Source organism: Anopheles moucheti, chromosome 2 (genome assembly GCF_943734755.1).
Source record: "Anopheles moucheti chromosome 2, idAnoMoucSN_F20_07, whole genome shotgun sequence".
Lineage (NCBI taxonomy): Eukaryota > Metazoa > Arthropoda > Insecta > Diptera > Culicidae > Anopheles > Anopheles moucheti.
The window spans coordinates 94,925,735-94,944,613 of record NC_069140.1 but is presented as its reverse complement, the minus strand read 5'-3'; the positions used below and the strand labels follow the sequence as shown (position 1 = coordinate 94,944,613).

Genomic DNA, 18,879 nt, shown 5'->3' with positions numbered 1-18,879 from the left:
AAGTGGCCCTGTACTGCTCCATCCCCGGCGCCGGCTTTCAGTAGCAACAGGATTATGGAATTTCGGTTTCGGAGGCGGTTTCATTGAAACCGTGAAAAACACATTACAAACATGTAAATTGGAATGATATGGTCTGAATATTTGCACCGTTTCTGTGCTATTGTTTATTGGCAAGAAACAACACTTTGCTATTAAATGCACTGTAGCCAAGTGTAATCTCTAACAAATATTGTGCACAATGCAAAATGCGCTTAAGTTTCTTTTTATTATGATGAATTACATTCAATTAGCGGTTTTATTAGATTAAATATAAATATTTCTCACTTAATAACTATGTGCCCCGTTCATGTGTCGTTCCGCGTGCCCCCTTGCCCTTCTGCCGTCAGCCACGCATCGGAGCACCGCGCGCTTCCTCATAGTTGGTAAAGTCGGGAATGGATTGATTCTTGCTGTATGCCTCCCGACTGATCGATTTGGAGAGCACAAGATCGGTGGCGCCATAAATCGATCCACCCAGCCAAGCAGTAAAGTTGGGCTCTGCTGGTGCTTTGTGGAATTTAAACGTTTGTATAAACAACCGATCCTGGTAGAGATCGGACTGCAACAGGGCCAGCAGTTCCGACTTTAATCGTGCGGTCAAACCCTGCACCATCGTAGAACCACCGATCAGGATGAGATTGTTCGCTAGCGGTATGCGTGTGTCGCGCGGACACTTGAGAATCGCGTTCAGGATGATGTACGGCAGTCCGAGCCGATCGTTGTCCTCCGGGAACATAACTTCGTAGGCGGTTTCTCGCAACCGACCGGAAATTTTGATCACTGCTTCACCTTTCGCTGGGTAATCTACATCCGGACAGGGCTGAAGCGCTGTTCCACCATCCTCCCGATACTTTGCCGCCCTTTCCGCGGTCGTTACGAAGCAGGTTCGTATCTTGATGTCCTCTACGGTCGCTTCGGTTAGCAGCTTTTCGTCCACACCGTTTTCCATCAGCTGGCGTCGAATTTCGTTGTGTACGCTTTCGGCTGCGAGTGGTTGTGCTTCCCACGCGTACAGGGCTTGTACGCCGCAGAACACCGGCACCACGATCGCTTCCTTGTATCCGATATCTACCACGAGTGCCGTTTCCACCGCCAACGTTGCCAGTACGACAAGGTGCGTCGGTACGAAGAACACAGATGACACGTCAAAGTGGCAGAACAGAGCACGGGCTAACTTTTCCTTAATGATCGTCGGACAGAGAACCGATTCCACTATCACAACTTTGCGATCCTTCGGGCTGACGAGAACGTACTTGAAGAATATCGTCTTCAGAAACTCGACCAACCAATCGTACAGCTCCACCTCGTTGCTGTAGTTGAACAGTTTCCGGTTCGGGGTCGTAAGCCCGGCATTTTTTGCCTCATGGTCCAGCACCTCCGATGGAATGATACTGCGTGGATACGGTTCACCGGCAAAGCCCAATCTGTGGAAAATTTGGAAGCAACGTTTGATAACCGTTTCGGACAGGAGGTGTCTTCACTGGCGTTCATACTTACTTGGTCAATGCTGTACCGATTTCCAGCACAATGGCCGGTTTTTCTTGTAGCATTGTTTCGTACAGTGGCATTTTAATCTTTTAATGCATCAACTTACTACAATATGCCGTAAGGAAGTGAAAACTTGACGCCCTACAATAATGATTTTTTCGGGGGAGTTGTTTTTTATTTACCTATGTTGTCATCAACCCGGTCCACGGCCAGTCAGCTATCAAAGTTCGGAAAAATCCCGAACGACAGCCGTCATGTCAATCAAGCAGCCCGGTGAAAATACTCACCCTGTTCCGACATTTGAAATATTGAAATAAACCACGTGGTTCGACTGTTGGAAACATTTGTTTTCTTATTGTAAGAGTGATTTAAATTAATTGTATATCTTTGAAACGTTACATTCGAAAATAAAACTATAAAAGTTTGAGTTTGCATGATTTGATTCGTTTTAAAATGCAGTGAAATTACATTCAAATGTTTACGCTTGATGGAGTCGCCTTGCATTCTTGAGTAGTATGTCCAATCTGAGTCACATTTCGGATACAATAATTCAAAATCTTCAATACACACGATCGCTGCAGTAGCTTTTTGTACGTTTATTTAATAAATTTGTTTCGCCAATTATGCCATTCAAGTAACGTCTTCAAAGCCGTTAGACATTCAATTTGCAGGATAGCTGACAACGGTAGGAGCAAGATAACTCGCTGCTCTATTAGCATTTTCGTTCTTAGTTATGTTTCGCATTCGCATCATGGCGGGAACAGAAACATCAACCATTAAGTCGTATCGCAGTTTTTCTCCACATAGAAGCTACCCCCGGTCGGTATTACGGTCGTTCGTTTTGTTTTCGTTTTATTTGTTTGTATTTGTTTTAATGTTTTCAGTAGATACTGAGCGTTACTTTGTAGGTTGGAGCTGTAGGTAGTCTCCATGCAACAGGTATATGATGAAATGGTACCGGTGTGCATTATTAAAGGTATATGAAGATTCAATAAATAGGACACTATCGGTAGAACGCTTCTGCAGGGTAGGAACGAGTCTCTTAGTTAGTGTACGATGCTTCGAAACATCCTTCGTATGTACAGTGTGTGCGTGGTTTCTGTGTTCGCGCGCGGAAACTAATACGTATCTTAAAGCTTTTAAAAAACCTAACCGGCTTGTGTTGCCGGCTGCAGTGTTTAAATGTGCACCGTGCCGTGAACGCACCGGTGATAACGGAATTACGGTTTGCGGCCATCAGACAAAATTCCCTGAACAGCACATTACTACCTTTGGTAAGTGTGGGGTTAGCATCTGCTAGCTATTTGCTGCTGTAGGATTAGTGCAACACGATCTCCTCTAAACTTTAGCCTGCCCTGTTGGCGAGGTTTTCAAATTTTGACGAATAGCTTAAGTTTAAAAAGGTAAAAAAGCTCCTCAAGGATGTAAGTTAATCTCATGATCGAGCGGAATAAATTTAGGTAAAACAAATGCAACCATCAATAATGGGCGGGAAGAAATAAAAGAGATAAAAGCGAGAGAGCGAACGGAATATGAAACACAAAGAAAGCAACTAAATGAAATGAAGTGATCGAATGCAAAGTCGACCAACATTGTACACCATACATACATACATACATTGATATATTTACAAACACTGGAGTACCGTAGCGAGTGAATTATTTTGTACGTCGTCGCATTGCTTGGATGCATCCCGCGCACGAATAAATAAATAAATAAAAATTAAAACACCCTGTGCACTCCTCCCTCTGTCAAGATGGCTCTTCTGTTGGTTGGGTTGTTACTACTACTTCTACTACTACTACGACTACTGTCGCCATAACCAACTACTCTGCACTGTTGCGCCTAAATTTGTGCGTTTGCACTTTTCTATAACGAATACACCTACATCTAAATATATATATATCTATCATTCTCGCTCTCCCCTCCTCTCGTTCTAGTTCTGTGCTAGTGTCATACAGTATGGAACCCGTTTTAAATCTTCTTCAGTTTGTCGCAAAGGATCTGGAGCACGTACATCAGCAGCAGTAGAGTGATGGTGATGGAAATTTACAAATAAAACACGTACACAATAGAGGTCCACTGTTCGAACCCTCGTCGCCCTAGTAGTGGTGGTAGTAGTCATATTAGTAGCTGCCACAGTTGGAGCACATTGTCCAGCGCCTTGGGGATATATTCCGGTGCCACCGCCGCACACCTGAACGTGGTCACGGCAGTGGGATAATACTTTCGTTTACATTGGAGATAAATGCCTTCCGTACGCGCGCGGTACCATCCCATCACGAGCAGGCACACTCGAGTACGCGCATATTGTGCCAGGTCGATACCTTGAGCCGCTGCGGATTCTTCGGATCGGCGTGCAGGACATCGATGTGGTCGAGACTGGACGGTGCACAGCACGGCTTCGGCACGTCGTACTTGATGTGCTCGTGCAGCAAACTCTGCAACAGTGCGTGATGCGTCGCCGGATTAAACTTGGTCGGGCAGCGACCACGGCAGAACCCCGCATCGAAGATCTTCGGCTGGATGATAAAGTCGAACCCCTCGATATCGCGGAAGTCTACCAGCAGTGGATGCCGACAGCAACGCTTGTTACCCGCCGTGCAGGCGGTCGTTTTCGGTGGCGATAGGTAGTCCCGCATCTGGGGCCGGTAGCGCTGCAGCTTGGAGCGCTTCTCCCGCTGTACCAACCGGCCGACCACGTTCAGGACGGGCGTTTCATCGTAGGTGCGAAAGTAGGGCGACGAGTCGTGGACGATGTGGACGCCGTGTGCGTGGCAACCCTCGCAGTACAGCTCCAGCCCAAGGTTCCTGCGCGATCCATCCAGCCAGGTGCGGACGGCTTCCTCCAGCGGCAGTTGATACCAACGACTCTCGTTCGGCGGAATTTCCTGCACGGCTACCGTCTTGGAGGTCAGGAAGTGGCGCTCGTACGGTTCCACCAGCTGGTACACGTGTATCGTCACCGTGCGACCAGACTGATGTGGATGAGGATGCTGCTGCTGGTGGTGGTGCTGCTGCTGATGCTGCTTGAATCGTACCCGGCCCTTTCGCCGATGGCCATGAGCCTGCAGCTGATGTTGGTGGAGCTGCGCGGGGGACTGTTGAGCCGGCTGTTGAACCTGATGCGCCTGTTGCTGCGGCGGCTGCTGCTGCTGCTGCTGCTGTTGCTGCTGCTGAGTGTGATGTTGTTGTTTACTGTGCGCGTTTGTGCTGCGTGCGCTGTTTTGTCTTCTGGTTAGCATGATGTTCAACGACGACTCTTCGATGTTTTCGGGCGAGATGGGCGGCAGCTCGGACAGGGACTGCCGATGCCCCCGTCCCGCATAATGCAGCGACTGGTCGAGCGCGTTCGTAGGGTTATCGACGACGGTAGAGTCACCGCTCTCATCCTCACCGTTCGACCCCGGGGAGGTCGGATCGTGGTAGAGTGAGGGCGACTGGAAGCCCGTCATCTCACCCGTGCTAGCGTTTCTCGTCGGTATATCGAACCGGATGTAGACGAGATCGAAGTCGTTGTTCAGGGATCGCTTGCGGCGCAGTTTACGATGGTTTAGCGCATGATCTAGATGTGGAAAGCGGGGGGGGAGAAAAAAGAAGACATAATGAACATCAGCAATGGCACTGGATATAGGTCGCGGCAATCAACCAACTGCTTATTGGTTTATTTACGCGTTTGTTTTTTGGGAGCCCCAACCAATCCACCCTCTAATGAAGAGAGCGAGTTAAAAGCCATTTCGATAAGCACCGTCTCATCTGGTGTCCTTTACCATTTTCGGATTATTCAAATGTAGAATCGAGTTTTAATCGGTTCATAATTTAATGATGGCACCTTAGAATTTGGCGCTTCGTCTAAGTCTAGGTACCCCACCAAACTTCTCACCACCACTTATCGAACCTTCCGAGCTTAAAGCTTAATGCTTACACAAGAATGGTGGGAGTCGTAATCAATGTGGCTGCCGGGTCTATGCTAATTCTCTTTCAGCCAGCAAATACCGAGCCCAACTCACGGTGCTCACGGAGTCACCGGGACACAAATTCTGCAATTTATGTACCATTAATGTTTCACTTTACGTCATCCCTGGTCAATGGGTCGCTTGGGACCGATTTTCGCTTTATCAGGTTTAGGTTCGGGTTGAATTTTTGGAGCGTACCTTCTTACGGCCTTGACCCTGGACGCATCATTGGCGAAAGGGCGGCAAGGGCAAAACAACAGGAAGCGGTCGGTGAAATTGTGCGACCTTTATAATTTCGAATTTTACGCCCATAAAGCTGTCACCATTTTTTGCGTTTTTTAGCCGTACAACTCCCACCCCATCCTCATCTTTAACTCACCTGTGCCTGGAAAGCTGAAGAGATGGCGCTCCTCGTGCCAGTCGTCCGTGTTTCGGGCTAGGGAACGGCGACGATTGACACGGTCCAAATATTCGGCATACTTGGTTTCGTACTCCTGCGGGCTGATGTTCATCTGGGAATGGAGAAACGTTCGAGGTAGAAGGTAGAATGAAGCGATAGTGTAGGAATCTTAACAAAACAATCAAAGGCACGGAGAAAGAAACGAAAGCCACACACGCGGGTCGTTTGCAGCACGAAAGTGAACGGGTTATGATGGGAAAACCGTCCCGCGCAACCAAATGGTTGGCGCAAAACAGAGCCATAATCCAGAGCTGTCTTCGATGTGTGTTTTTTTTAATCTTCGATTCCGTGTTTTTGGCGGAGCGTCCGGCGGACGTGGAGGCATTCGGTTCCACGTCTCGTTCCAGGGCGAAACATTATCATGCATAATGAAACAAGTCGACCGGTTGAAAGTTGGGCAGCAGAAGAACATTCGCCGCTGTGCCGGCCGGTAAACATCGGCCACGAACCGTTTTCCGTGGACCGGTTTGGCGGTGCTTAGATTGCCGGTGCACTAAGACGGAGCAAGCTTTGACACGCACCACCGCGCGTTTCACAACATTGCCTGGCCATCGGGAGGTGTGCAAAGATTCGCCCAAAAGTTGTTACCGAGCTGAGAAAAAAACTGCGTCAAACAGGTGCCAAATTTATGTGCCAATTAATGTCGATCGGGTTCTTGGCTTCCACCACATCCTCCACATCCGTGTCGTGGTAGGGTGTGTGACGCGAGTGTCGCAATATCCTCTCCCAGTTGACACCACACGGTGTAGCCACGTTGAAGAGAAGCGATTTTTTTTAAAGCGAAAGAAACTTTTGAACTCATTATGGATTATGGAGTATGTCATAATCATAATGCTTAATAGTGTCTTAAATCATTCCGGTGCCATGTTGCGCTCTGTGTGAATTAATGGATAAGTTTGTTCTCCACTCGAACCTTGCGCACCTCGAGGCTTGTTGTTTGACGAGAATTATTAGTACAAAGCTTTATTAATGCTTTGCTGAAGTGTTTTGCGTTTGCAGCGCCTGGATGTATGCAAAATATTGACATTTAAGCTTAATGAGAAATTTATTTTTCAAACACCCTCTACCAACATGAGAAATCGAACATTGAAACTACCGAATCAGTTATTTTGACTGGAACGCTTCATCTTTATCACACAATTTGTTGGCTTTAAACAATTCTACCGTAGTTAACACATGATTAATAAATATATAAAGTAAAGAGACTATCAATTAAAAAATAGCTTAAAACGTTTTGGTCGTTACGCTATAAAATAGACGAGGCTTACAATGATCAAACAGCATATTTCCCTTCACAGGTGTGTACTAGGATACTTGCATGTCCTCCGAGTGCCGATCTTTTGTATCGCACCAAATACCCAACACTTGGGGGAAATTGCCTACTTGGAGGCGTCAACAACCCAATACCCCGTAGTTTATTTACTTGTCAGCATAAGAAATTAAATCTCAAGGTGCAACATTTGGGAAAGACCATGAACATTCGTGTGTGTACGTCCCACACATCTCCCAGATGCTTACGTCCGAATATTGTTTACTACAAACGATCATGCGCAAATGCGGGAACGGTGGGGTTGTCTGCTGTACTCCATTCAGTTCACACGCCAAATACATTCCACAATCAACTGCCCCGTCCCGAAGGGCGAACGGGACGGAGCGACCGGGGGGGATGGTTAAGATTCCACGGGCAACCACCCATCATGACGCTAATCGGCCACTGTTGACGATGTGAAGGAACGAAACAATTTCAGGAATTTGCAATGTCAATTAGCGAGCGCGCGTGCAGACAGTGAAAATCGGTAGTAAATGGGGTGGTACGGGTTCCACCATAGGTCACGGATTCGAAATCGAACCATATGTTGGTTGGAAATGATTGCTGTAAGCAGATTACCACTGCCCGTTTCTCTATCTTTTTGTTTCTGTTCGGTGATCGAAGATGATCGGCAGATAACGATCGTGTGCAGGTGATGAGCTACACGGGTGGTCTGCTACTACTTCTACTACTACTTTTGCTGGGTGCTGGAACTTGTTGTTTTCAGGTGTCGTCGGGACACTTTGTCCGGTTGACCTCGCCTGGGTAGGGGCCTCGCCGTGGAGGGCAAGTAAACAAGTGTAACGCACCTCTCCAAGAGTCAACGTACATTTTCTTGCGCAAAGATTCAAGAGCTCCTCGGTTATTATGAGGTTCACCCTTTCACCCCCCTCCCCCGGGGGCCATTAAAGGGCCAAATTTGATGGAATCGTCCGGTGTGCAAGCGTAAGGTTCGCACGCAGCTGCCACAGTGTTGAGTGCAAATATTTTGACAGCACACTTGACACGGGCTGAAGCTGCACACCGCGCGATTTGCGGGGCTTGCCGAGAGTCCCATGCTGCCCGCACGATAAATGACACCGGTTCGCGTAATGTGACCTATTGTGTCTATTGAACGCACAACACTTTACACTAAAAGCGTCTCGCCGGCCACGGGGCACTGGTGATGGGGTTTGGAGATTGAAGATTTCGCTGCCCTTTGCTGTAATGATGTGTGTTTTGTGTGTACACTCCGGTCTGAAAAGTCACCCCGTTGGGGAATTGGAACATTCAAGAAAGGATGGCTTTTCTATAGCACGATAAAGGATAAAGCCAGTGTTGCCGCTTTTCTGAATGACCTGAAAAGCCCATTGACAGAGCCCGGGGCACTGGAATGGAGGTGTTTTGCTCCTGGCAGGGAGAGCACACAGGGTGTCAGGGACTGTTGCATTTTCGAGGGCGTTCACTGACCGTCTGGCGTGGATAGTCTGGAAGTGGTGAGCGTACACGACGACGCTACGAGGTTTGACGTTCAACCGGAACGAAACCTTCAGCATACATCCTGATTTAAATTGTACCATTCGCGTCTTCAACCAACTGGCAAGGTTATGCGCCCATCGCACAGGCAGTGGAAGGTACCAAACAAACACATAATGATGCTAATAAGGTATACGGGCGAGCGCCCTTAACAGTAAATATTGCTTGGAACTGTAAAGGTTTTGGAAGCAATAGACGAGCAGCCATTAGAGAGACGCGTCGGTTAGGCAATGCGGCGTGTGAATCAACTGTCAACTCCAACTTCTTCCAAAACGATAAAAAGTCGGCCGATTCGAGTGTGAATGGGTTCCAAGCGTTCGGGTGAACTGTCCGGAGGCAGTTCCAACCACCCTAAAGCTGCTTAACGTTGGATCACTTCATTGCCGTAAGGTTTCTACAGTCGATTATCGGAAGTTTATTTAAGCCATCTGCTTGTGGGACGGAAAGATGCGTTCGGAGTATGATTTTATCTCTCTTCCTTCCTATCTTTCCGGTTGGTTGGTTTTTTATTGACTAGAGTGTTTACACGTGTCGGAAATTGGATTGAAGTTTTACCTCTTTCCATTTCCACAGAAGGTCGTTGACATGTTTAGGAGCTCCCGAATCCGATTAAGCTACCGGTGGTCTAATAATCATAAAGCACCCATCCTCAACCGGGAAAAATGTATTACGCCCATTAGAATTAACGATTATCTGTGGTCTCTGGATCCGGTACATGAATTTATGGACAGAGGAAAACAAAAGAAAGCAAGCTCAGTAACTCATCTGTCTCAGGTTGCCTTCAGGAGCTTGGGATCTAGAAGTCAACCCCCCGTGAGTCCCGGACAAACTCGGAACCGGAGTAATCCAAGGGATTGTTTGTCTAGCACGTCGGTGTTTGGCCAGCAACCCAGGACCTGGGTGCATCTTCCCTCGGTGCTCGTGCGATGACGGTAATCCGACAATTTTACGGTCATGATCGGGAGTGGGATCGAAAAAACTGGAAACCCCCTGAAGGATACCCTTTTTCGGGTTAGCGAGGTCACGGGGTGTGTGCCATATGCCTTCGGTAATGGGTCGTTTATTGACGGAGGGTTTTTTTTAACCACGTTCGTGGTGGTGCTACTGATTATAAACCCATTTAAAGCCCGTACCCTTGGGCGGAGGGTGTTCCGAGCACTCGATCCGATTTTAATGCGCCGTGCGCATCGGGAAAGAGGGTCCTCGGTGTACAGGGTGTCCCCCGATAGATGACGCGTGCGTGTTTACTTAGGCTGCGTGGTTAAAATGGTTGGATGTCGGTGTCCGCAAACCCGCCCGAGATGATTTAGTTGACGTTTGTGGTTTTTTTTTCTCTCTCCAGCTCGTTTTGATTTAAGAGATTGATTTTTTATAGCCAACGCACTTCGGGACCCTACGTCCGGGGCACTGCAGTTAACGCTGGCTCTATTACGGTGGTGTGATTTCATACGAAAAGCCAGAGTTACGTGCACTTATGATGCTGTGTGGTGGTGTGTACTTAAACTTGACTATCCATCGATGGGAAGAATGGGGAAGGGGTGGGGGACTCTTGACGCTTTTGAGCCCTTCGGGGTGGTAGCATAAGCAAAACCATCCGCATTGTCACGGGCCGTGGTGGGACGAGGGTTGCACTCCCACCGTATGCGATGCAGGGCGGCGCAATAGACGCCACAAGCGTGTCCATTTCTTGACGACCATCACGAGCGTGCTCGGGACAATTATGAGCGGAGCATTTGTGTGTGTGTGTGTTACTGTGTACCAAACAAAACATTGATGCCCTCGAGAAGGGTCGTATTTCAAGCTCCCGTCATCGGTTCATCATCTAGCAAAGCAAGCTTCGTACAAGCCGTTGCATTAGCTCGGAGAAGATTTCGATTGGTGTCGTCTGTTGGGCGAATTTTCGAACAAAACTTTCGCGCACCGATTCGTTTAAGAATTCCACACCACCTGAATGACTTGGAAGGCCATAAAAAAAGCTAATGCCAAAGGCAACGGGCAACGCACCGATCAAATGGGATGCTAATTTTATGCGAATGTGATCAATTTCGGCCACACGATACGGTGTGCGGGGTTTTCTTTTGGGAAGACGACTCTTGTTTCTATGTGCAGCAGAGCACCGATACGCAACGGATCATTACCGGATTAACTTCATTTGGTAGCCTAATTCTCCATGTCGGGTCATAGTTCAGTTTGTTCCTTGATAAAGTTGGCTGTTATAGCAGTTCGATTAGAATACTAGTAGAACGTTTATCTTCGGACAGTGTTTTGCAAAACTCGTCCAAAAAATGTCTCTCCATCATCAAGGCTTTTCGAAACGCTTGGAGCGATCCAAAGTTCAGTTACAGGTGACTTTAAGCTCTTTCTAATACCAAAAAACAAGCATGCTAAATGAGGCTCCGTATAGGAAAAAAGTTTTCAGAAATAACTTCGCAAAACTCGTCTAAGAAATATCTCTTCATCATCGCGGGTCTTTGGAAAGGCTTGGAGAGATCTTAATGTTGAGTTACAGGTGACTTTAAGCCTGTCACCTGCCTTGTCAACTCAAACGATCAAGCAGATTGTATGAGGCTCCGTGTAGAAACATGTTTACGCCACGTACGACTTCGGTTCCCTGGACTGGCTTCTCCAATACCCAACGCCATCGGCAAAGCACTACACTGGATGTCATCATCATTGCACGGTATGACACCATCCGGTATTTGCTTGGGCTTGTTGCTTGGGCTTCAGGACCACACGCAACCGCGTCGGTTCCCATCGACTCCTCAACCTGGACCACCGGATTTGCTAATCGGCTTACTTCACCGACCAAACCGGGCACGCATGAGCACGCATCGCAATTTGCAAACCTCCTAAGCCGGTGTAAGTTCGGCTTGAGTAGCGCTGTTTGCACACGTATGCACGCCTCGCCAGCGGGACAAGAAAAGAAAGCTCATCTTCATCTGTCACCTGCCGCAGCAGAACCGAACGAAGTTGTCCGGTGCGGTGGGCCCGTGTTTGCACAGTGCGAATAACCGAGGTTCATTTAGTGAGGCACTGGATGGTGAGATGGTGTGTGCTGCATAAATTACTCCGGCCGCGATCGGTGCCTCCGCCCGGGAAGGTACGATGACAGATGCAGAATAATCGCTGCCGGCCGACCACAGTCAACAACGATAAATAGTAATTAGCGGTACGGTGGCAATGAGCGTGTAGCCACGTAACTGCAGGATCGGAAAGGGAGTTGCTGGCCGCACGAGTGCGAGGAACGACTGCTGGACGTACTGCACGATATAAGTTATCCAACAGTCATCTCCAGTCGGATCGATCATTCAACTGCACCGCACATCGAGGCTGTGGAACGTAAGATGGCGGCAGAGTCCGCACAGCAATGTGGTGCTTATTTTGTGACTTTAATGATGTACTGAGGTCCTTTTTTGGCGATGGGCAACAGAATGCGCTGAATTAAAGCAGCTCGATTGAGAGCCATTCGTTACATTGTTCTTTCGGTGGGTGAGTCGAAAAGTTTTGGAGGCACGTACATTTTTTTTTGGTACAAATAACCGACTCAGTCTCTTTACGTAAGAATGTAAATCTTCCTTATTAACGAACCTTTTGCCTTAGTGCGTGATTCCATTCGAAGTGGAAAATATTCCCAACATATCAAGTACACCTTGCGTGTACTGCTTGGGGCCAAACATAAAACCGTAAATCATTATCGTGTGAACATGGGCACACTTTTACAGCCGTTTGTTTCGGGTCGGGTTTTGCGTGGTGAATTGTTTCTTTGGCGCCTTCCCTTTGCCCGGTATCTTAACAGTAACAGTAACAGTAGCAGTAAAGATTATAATCAAGCACCTACCGGGTCGTGCACCTTCCGTACGAATGCACCAACCATCCACCGGCTCCGTATCGGCTATTTATCACACGATCCACGTAATTGTGGTACTGATTTTCGGGTTTCGAATTCGGGTTGGTTCGAAAAAGAATAAAACAAGAAGCCGCCCGACTGGGGCTGCTTGGGTACCCGTGCCTCAGGTCACTCGGTGCTCGGTAGCGATAAGGATCGACTGCTAATTAGGTACAGCAGATCGGAATTGATGACTCCATCAGAAGGTAGCTGCAAAACCGAGCTCCGACCGCTCCAAGGGGCTTTGCTTGAAGTCTCTAAACAAGCGCAATACCCTCAGGCACCGCTCCAAACGCAAACGTGACGAGAAACTCCCTACTTTACAAGTGTTTTCAACAGAGCTAGCGGCCTTTTGTTGACGACTTTCCTGCTTTCGCATTGCCGAAATAAAAATTGTGCCGATTCATCCACACTGCATCCGCAATCTGGGTCTGGAGGTTTGCGGTACTTCTGCCGACGCGGACGAACGTGACGCTCCAAAATGCTACGATCCGCGTTTCGATCTTTCCTTTTGCGCACCGCTTCAGATCCGTAACGTGGATCACCAGTCGGTTGGTTTGTGTTTGATCTTTCGGTTTTGTTGCAGATTTCCTTTTCGACACGTTGTTTTTTGCGTGTGTTTTTTTGGGGTAGCCCCGTTGGGGATTTTCTGTCGCTTGGGGATTTCCCTTTCGAGCGTTAAGAAACGGTACTAGCTTAATCCTCCCACAAAAAAAAGCTGCCTAGCGGCCGATTAGTTTGCGATTAGTACGCTCAATTTGTCGCTAAGGTAGGGAAGGGTAATACATTTCGTCACCGTCGTACGCTGCCGTAGACTGTGTGGTGATGAAAGACTTACAAACAGCGCGCAAAGAGGGAATTCCCAACCGACGCGTTGCTATCGGTAAAAATCTCCCCAGGAAAGGTGTTCCCGGATTTACTGAGCAAATTGTTTGGTGGTATGGTTTTTTTTTCGTTGCTACCAATCTGCACACCAAACTGGTGGCAAATACCTTCCCATATCTCAGGTTTCGTTGGTGATTTATAACAATTGCCTATTAATTAGAGCACCAACATTTCCGCAACGGTTTGGGGGTTTTGGAGATTGCTGTAGATAGGCGGCGTGAGGCACCGGACCGGCGTCGAATGATGGATGGTGCTGTTCACTGTCATCCGGAATGATGGCTCAATCGCGATCCGTGCCAAAACTAACCACCGCCACACTATGATAACAAATCAGAAAAAATGGCGTTTGGTTTTTTTTTTTTTAAAGATAAAAAGTTATTTTAAGATTGTGTGGTTTGCTTTGTTTGGGTGTTTTGTATTTTGCAAGCTGATTGGGACAAGAATAATATCAACGCTTTGTTTTCGGACGGTGGCCGCTCGAAGCAGGACCGAGGAGCCGTGTGAACGGAGAAAAACACCTTTCCTGTCCTCAGTGTATGCTTTTGTACGTGAATAGTTTTATTGCATAAACGGTCCCTAATTATCTTGAGCACAGCAAAGAAAAGCCTCCGTGAAGGTCTTTTTAACAAAACACAAAAACCAGCGTGTGTCCTGTAAGGAGCATTTGAGGAGGTAAAAAGATGAGCAGATAAGGCAAGATGACAAGGGAAATAGCGAAAGCTAGCAAAATATCTCCTCTTGTTTTTACTCACACGCTTTTGTGTGTTGGACAACGTGGTGGAAATCCGGTGTTTTTCTTTTCTTTTCAGTTTAACATTTAGCCACCCAAAACAAGGCAAGCGTCCCAAAACGATCACAGAGAGAGAAAAGATCGGCAAAAACAATAACAGTACGCTGGAAAAAGGGATCAAGGGCATGACAAATTGTTTCCAGCGTGACGTGCAGTGAAACTCGGCGTGGTTTGTGGCGGGAGTTGCTCGTAATGTCCAGCCCGGGAAGCTGACTCGCAACACGTCGCTATTTTAGGGTGCACGATAAAGATCGACGCTGCAGCCGACTGTGTAACTCATCGATGGATCATCCCGGGAAAGTTATGAACATCATGCTGGCAGCACGGTTGCCAAGCAGCGTCGGAAAAGCTGTCGGCGACACAGAAGCGTACATGGGTTTGGACATGCATCTCATGCACGGCGTACACGGCGGCGTCGGTAATCCGTCTGTAAGTACGCTTAATCTGCCTGCCTACCCGGCCACAGCTGGAGACCGGCGGGATCTTAGTTGGTCGACCGATGCCGCACCATGTTGATGCAGTTGCAGTTGGGTGCGTACATACATATTTTTTTTTCGGTGAGACACATGAATTATGGAAAACTGAGGGCAGGATGTTTACTTTCGGTTCGAGTAATTACGAATGTTTTTACGCTTTTTACCTTCCTTCTCGACTGCTCTGGCTAGATCTTTCACTACAGCTGAGGATCGAAGAGCTCGGGCGGGAATTCTGTAAGCTGGTGTCGCACTGTACCGGTTTGCGGACGAAAAGGGCATGCAAACGTATTCTACGAGCGTTTTTGGTTCGAACATTCTGCCAGGCATTGTTCCGTGTGCGTTGGAAGCCCGACAATATCCAGAAAAGCCACTGTACGTCAGGGTGTTGCTTGCTGCAAACAGAAACCAGATGTACACCGGGGCCTCGAGGTACCGAGTGCGTTAGTCATGATCAGATCTTATCGGAATTGCTCAGGAGACCCAAAAACCTAGGAACTCTATTGCGTTTTTCCTCCAATCGCCCCGAATCACTATCACCAGCGAACGTTGAGCAGGGAAGCGACTCTGACGGCACTCCGGCAAGAGATTCCAGGATCGCTGGTACTTCCCCTCGGGAGGTGGATTGCCAAAACCCAAACAGAAAGAACAAATCTGACAAGTCATTGTGCGGAAAGCAAATCGAAAGCGTACGGGCGTCTGTTTGGCACGAGCTGCCGACGCGGGTATTTTTCGGGCTGGACGTTTGATGCGCTTCGATAAGTAATTATCTGACGATGTTTCGTACCCGGCCGTCAAGTGACATCGAGTGTCATACCGGCAGTGGCAAAGGCTGGAGGATGTTGTGGTACGCGGAACCAGTAAGCGGTGAGTCAAGTGTGTGTCGTCAATTAGCTTTTTTCTAGGCACCGGTAGTTTGTTTGTAGTGATGTGTCGATACGATTCAGTGGGCGACCCGATCCCGGATTCGGGTGCGAACCCCGTGGGAACTGTTTAAAATTCAAAAGTGCGTTAGACCACCTAAAAACCACCTAAACCACCTAGACCGAAATAAGAATCTATTTTTAGCAAGTCTATTTGGATGAAAACCTAAACCAATTCATGGCTCCAGTACCAAACAACCCTATTACCGATGGGATCAACAATTCCCTGAAATAGGCTTCAAAGAGCTCCTAGACTCCTAGCTCCTTCAAAGAGCGTTACAATCTGCACCTACTGGACCTACTGAACTTCTTTCGACCCGAGTTCGACCCGAACTCACTGCACCCACGCGTCCGAGTCGCTTGTACCAACCGGAGTCGTTACATCGACTTGTACTTACGGATCGACCCGAAATCTACTCGGATCGCTTACGGATGGCTCCGATCTGGCAGGTGCGAGTCCACCCGCACATCACTAGGTTTGTTGCACGGAACTCTGGAAGAAGCTCTGTCCGCCGCTTTTGCATGAAGTCATGGTCGATTTTCAGGTTCTCAGTTTTTGCTGTTCTGAAGCAATCATTGAAAAAAAGCTTACTGTTGCGTAACAAACATGAATTTAAATGTATCGACTGTGAATCAACCGGAGTTCATAAATCGTAGCTTCAACGCGATGACAGCCACCCGTTCAAACTTGCTGCCTGTCATCGTGACTCGCCTACTTAGAGGAATGGTATTGTGCTTTTTTTTATGTTTCTTCTCTATCTCTTTAGTACCGAAAGGAACAAACACGCATAGTATCCTCCCTCTTACCGGGCGGATGATTCAACGGATTGCAATGTAAACATGGCGCAGCTCGTAAAATGTCGGAAATATGCGTAATGCGTGTTGCCATTGACCATCGTGCCGGATGGAAGATGCTACTTGCTACTGTGCAGCTACTTGACGGAAGATTTAGCCTGTTTATCGAAGACAGCAAGGAAAAAAAAGGGGGAACGGAAACCACCAACCGCGGTTGCCCGGCGGGGTGGTGAGTTTTGCTTGATGATTTACCGAAAAGCTGCGGGAGTCGGTCTGTCAATCGATTCACTCCATAAATCGCCTCCCAGCGCTCCAAAAGACCCGCCGTATCCGTACGCCAATTATACTCCCAGCTGGCATGGACGGTGGTTGCGGCTAGGGATGAGTAGAATATCCAAAATACTCACCACTGAATTGGATCCACCCTCCAGAATGCCGCCCCGCTTGAGGTTGGCGAAAACATTATGAACGGAAAACATAAACAAACAAATCTTGCACCCGGTTTTGTTTCCCCCACGCGCTTCCCACTTGTCCGGCACCGGGACATGTTTGGGGGGTTGTGCTAAAATTAAATCTCCATTGATATTTGCCCAGCAGGGAAGCAGGGGTCCCTGCAAGAAGGGGCCCTATTAATAGTGACGATTCGATTTATTTGATGGTGGCACCCGGGTCCGTAACACGTTGGCGGTGCAATGGAGCAATTTTTGGAACACGCCAAAAATAGGTCCTCACATTGACCCGACAGGCGACGGGCTTAACGTACTGCGGGTGCTCAGAAATAGCAACAATGTTTATGAAGCAGTTGTTCTGTTTTTGTCTTGCGTTCGGCGCCATTTCCGCCAGGATGAGGACCCCAGCCCTGGTCCGGTAGTCAGTTGCCGCAGCGTCCCATCAGCTAATCATATGGGTCTGATAGTGTGCCGAGTTGCGGGGATGGAAATTTGCGGCACTGTTCACCCTTGGGCTTTGATGTGCCACCGTCACGTGCTCCGTGACGCACCGGAAGTATTTGGACGGCGTGGGAGCCGCCGTTTCCTGACCGCAAGCTGGGTTGGCGATCTTCACTGCATTCCGGACATACTTTCGTCAGTGTTTTCGCATCTGATATTAATCACGCCAGATAAGAGCTGTATTTGGGCAGGGCGGTTAAGGAATGTCTTCAATAATATTTACCGACTGGTAGCATTGGCCCCAGAAGAAACAGATGTTTTGTGGTGATCACATCCACAAAGTATTACGCTATTTTAATTGCACGACTCATCCTTTCGTGCTGCGTTCCGTCGCGTTCTGTTTGGTCAATTGCCGCCGCGTGGCGAATTCGAATCAGTGTTGTTTGTAATGGGGTAGTAAAATAGTGGACAATACTCGTTCCGGTGACGCATGCCTTTATAAAGACAGGGTTACGCCTATTAGCAGGGGGGATGGGAGTTTTTCTTTTTATGGTGTGCGTCAGTCAATCGATGGTCAACGGTCGAGGTCGCTCGGATAGAATCCGGAACACTTTCATCAATCAGCATTGCCGTCTTTATGTCTGGCTGCGTGTACGGACGCAAGCATTCCACCAACGATGAGTTCGATCCAGTACTTGATCGTGATTTACAGGGTGTTCAATAAAAATTCCGAATAAAAATTCCGACCTGCTGGAGCACCGATCGCTTATCTCCGTAGAGGTTTCGGAAAATGTAGGCAACAACCTGGAGTCTATCCCTCGAAAAGAACAACAACACCTTGCACATTTCAAAGCGAATACGTGTCGTTAAAAATGACAACAATATCAGCACGGTATATGAACATGGAGCACGCGTTCTTCAAGATACCAATTGGTATTCGAACTTTTTGAACACCCTGTATGTACCACTACCACCACCACCGATGCAGTACGGGTGGATGTGCGCTGATTAATGGTGAGTAGTTGAAATATTGTCCAGTCCAAGCGGATTTAGGGGAGGGAAAAACCCATCCTCCCCAAAAATAATGATGATCGATGGCTGTGATGATCCGCCGTACCTTTACCGTAAACAAACCGGCAGACGCTTGTACACGTTTCCGTCATCCGTTCGGTACCGTTTTGTCACGCGACCGTACGGATGACGGCTTCGCCGTACTTGATCAAATTCTTAACTCACCTGTTGCGCGCGTGGCCCAACGCATGGCGGTGCTGGCCAAGAGGCTTAAGCCACTGTTTGCGCACGAGAAGTAGCGCACTTGAGTGTATGGTTTTTGTTTGCTGCCGCACGTTTTTCGTACGGTAACCGTCGTTTGGTTTGCCAAATTTCGTGCGCTCTGTCACCAAAACCGAACCGGATGTGGCACCGTGCTGGAGTGTCTCGAGTGTGCTATATCAATCGAGGCGTCGCGTC

The 18,879-nt window shown here is 48.1% G+C and overlaps 2 protein-coding genes across 2 annotated transcripts in view; both read right to left on the bottom strand.

The window, feature by feature from the left end:
* Positions 1-169: 169 nt before the first annotated feature.
* LOC128297398 (actin-related protein 10) lies at positions 170-1,679 on the bottom strand. Its single transcript, XM_053033029.1, has 2 exons — positions 1,537-1,679; positions 170-1,463 (listed from the first exon to the last, which is right to left on the bottom strand). The coding sequence occupies exons 1-2, from the start codon at positions 1,605-1,607 to the stop codon at positions 383-385; spliced, it is 1,152 nt and encodes a 383-aa protein (XP_052888989.1). The 5' UTR covers positions 1,608-1,679; the 3' UTR covers positions 170-382.
* A 477-nt stretch (positions 1,680-2,156) lies between these two features.
* Positions 2,157-18,879, bottom strand: part of LOC128310636 (uncharacterized) — a 34,062-nt gene continuing 17,339 nt past the window's right edge. The window contains exons 3-4 of the mRNA XM_053047326.1: positions 5,863-5,995; positions 2,157-5,092 (exon numbers count right to left, since the gene is read on the bottom strand). Coding sequence (XP_052903286.1) covers positions 3,807-5,092; positions 5,863-5,995 — 1,419 coding nt within the window. The 3' untranslated portion in view covers positions 2,157-3,806. The remainder of the gene's footprint in view (positions 5,093-5,862; positions 5,996-18,879) is intronic.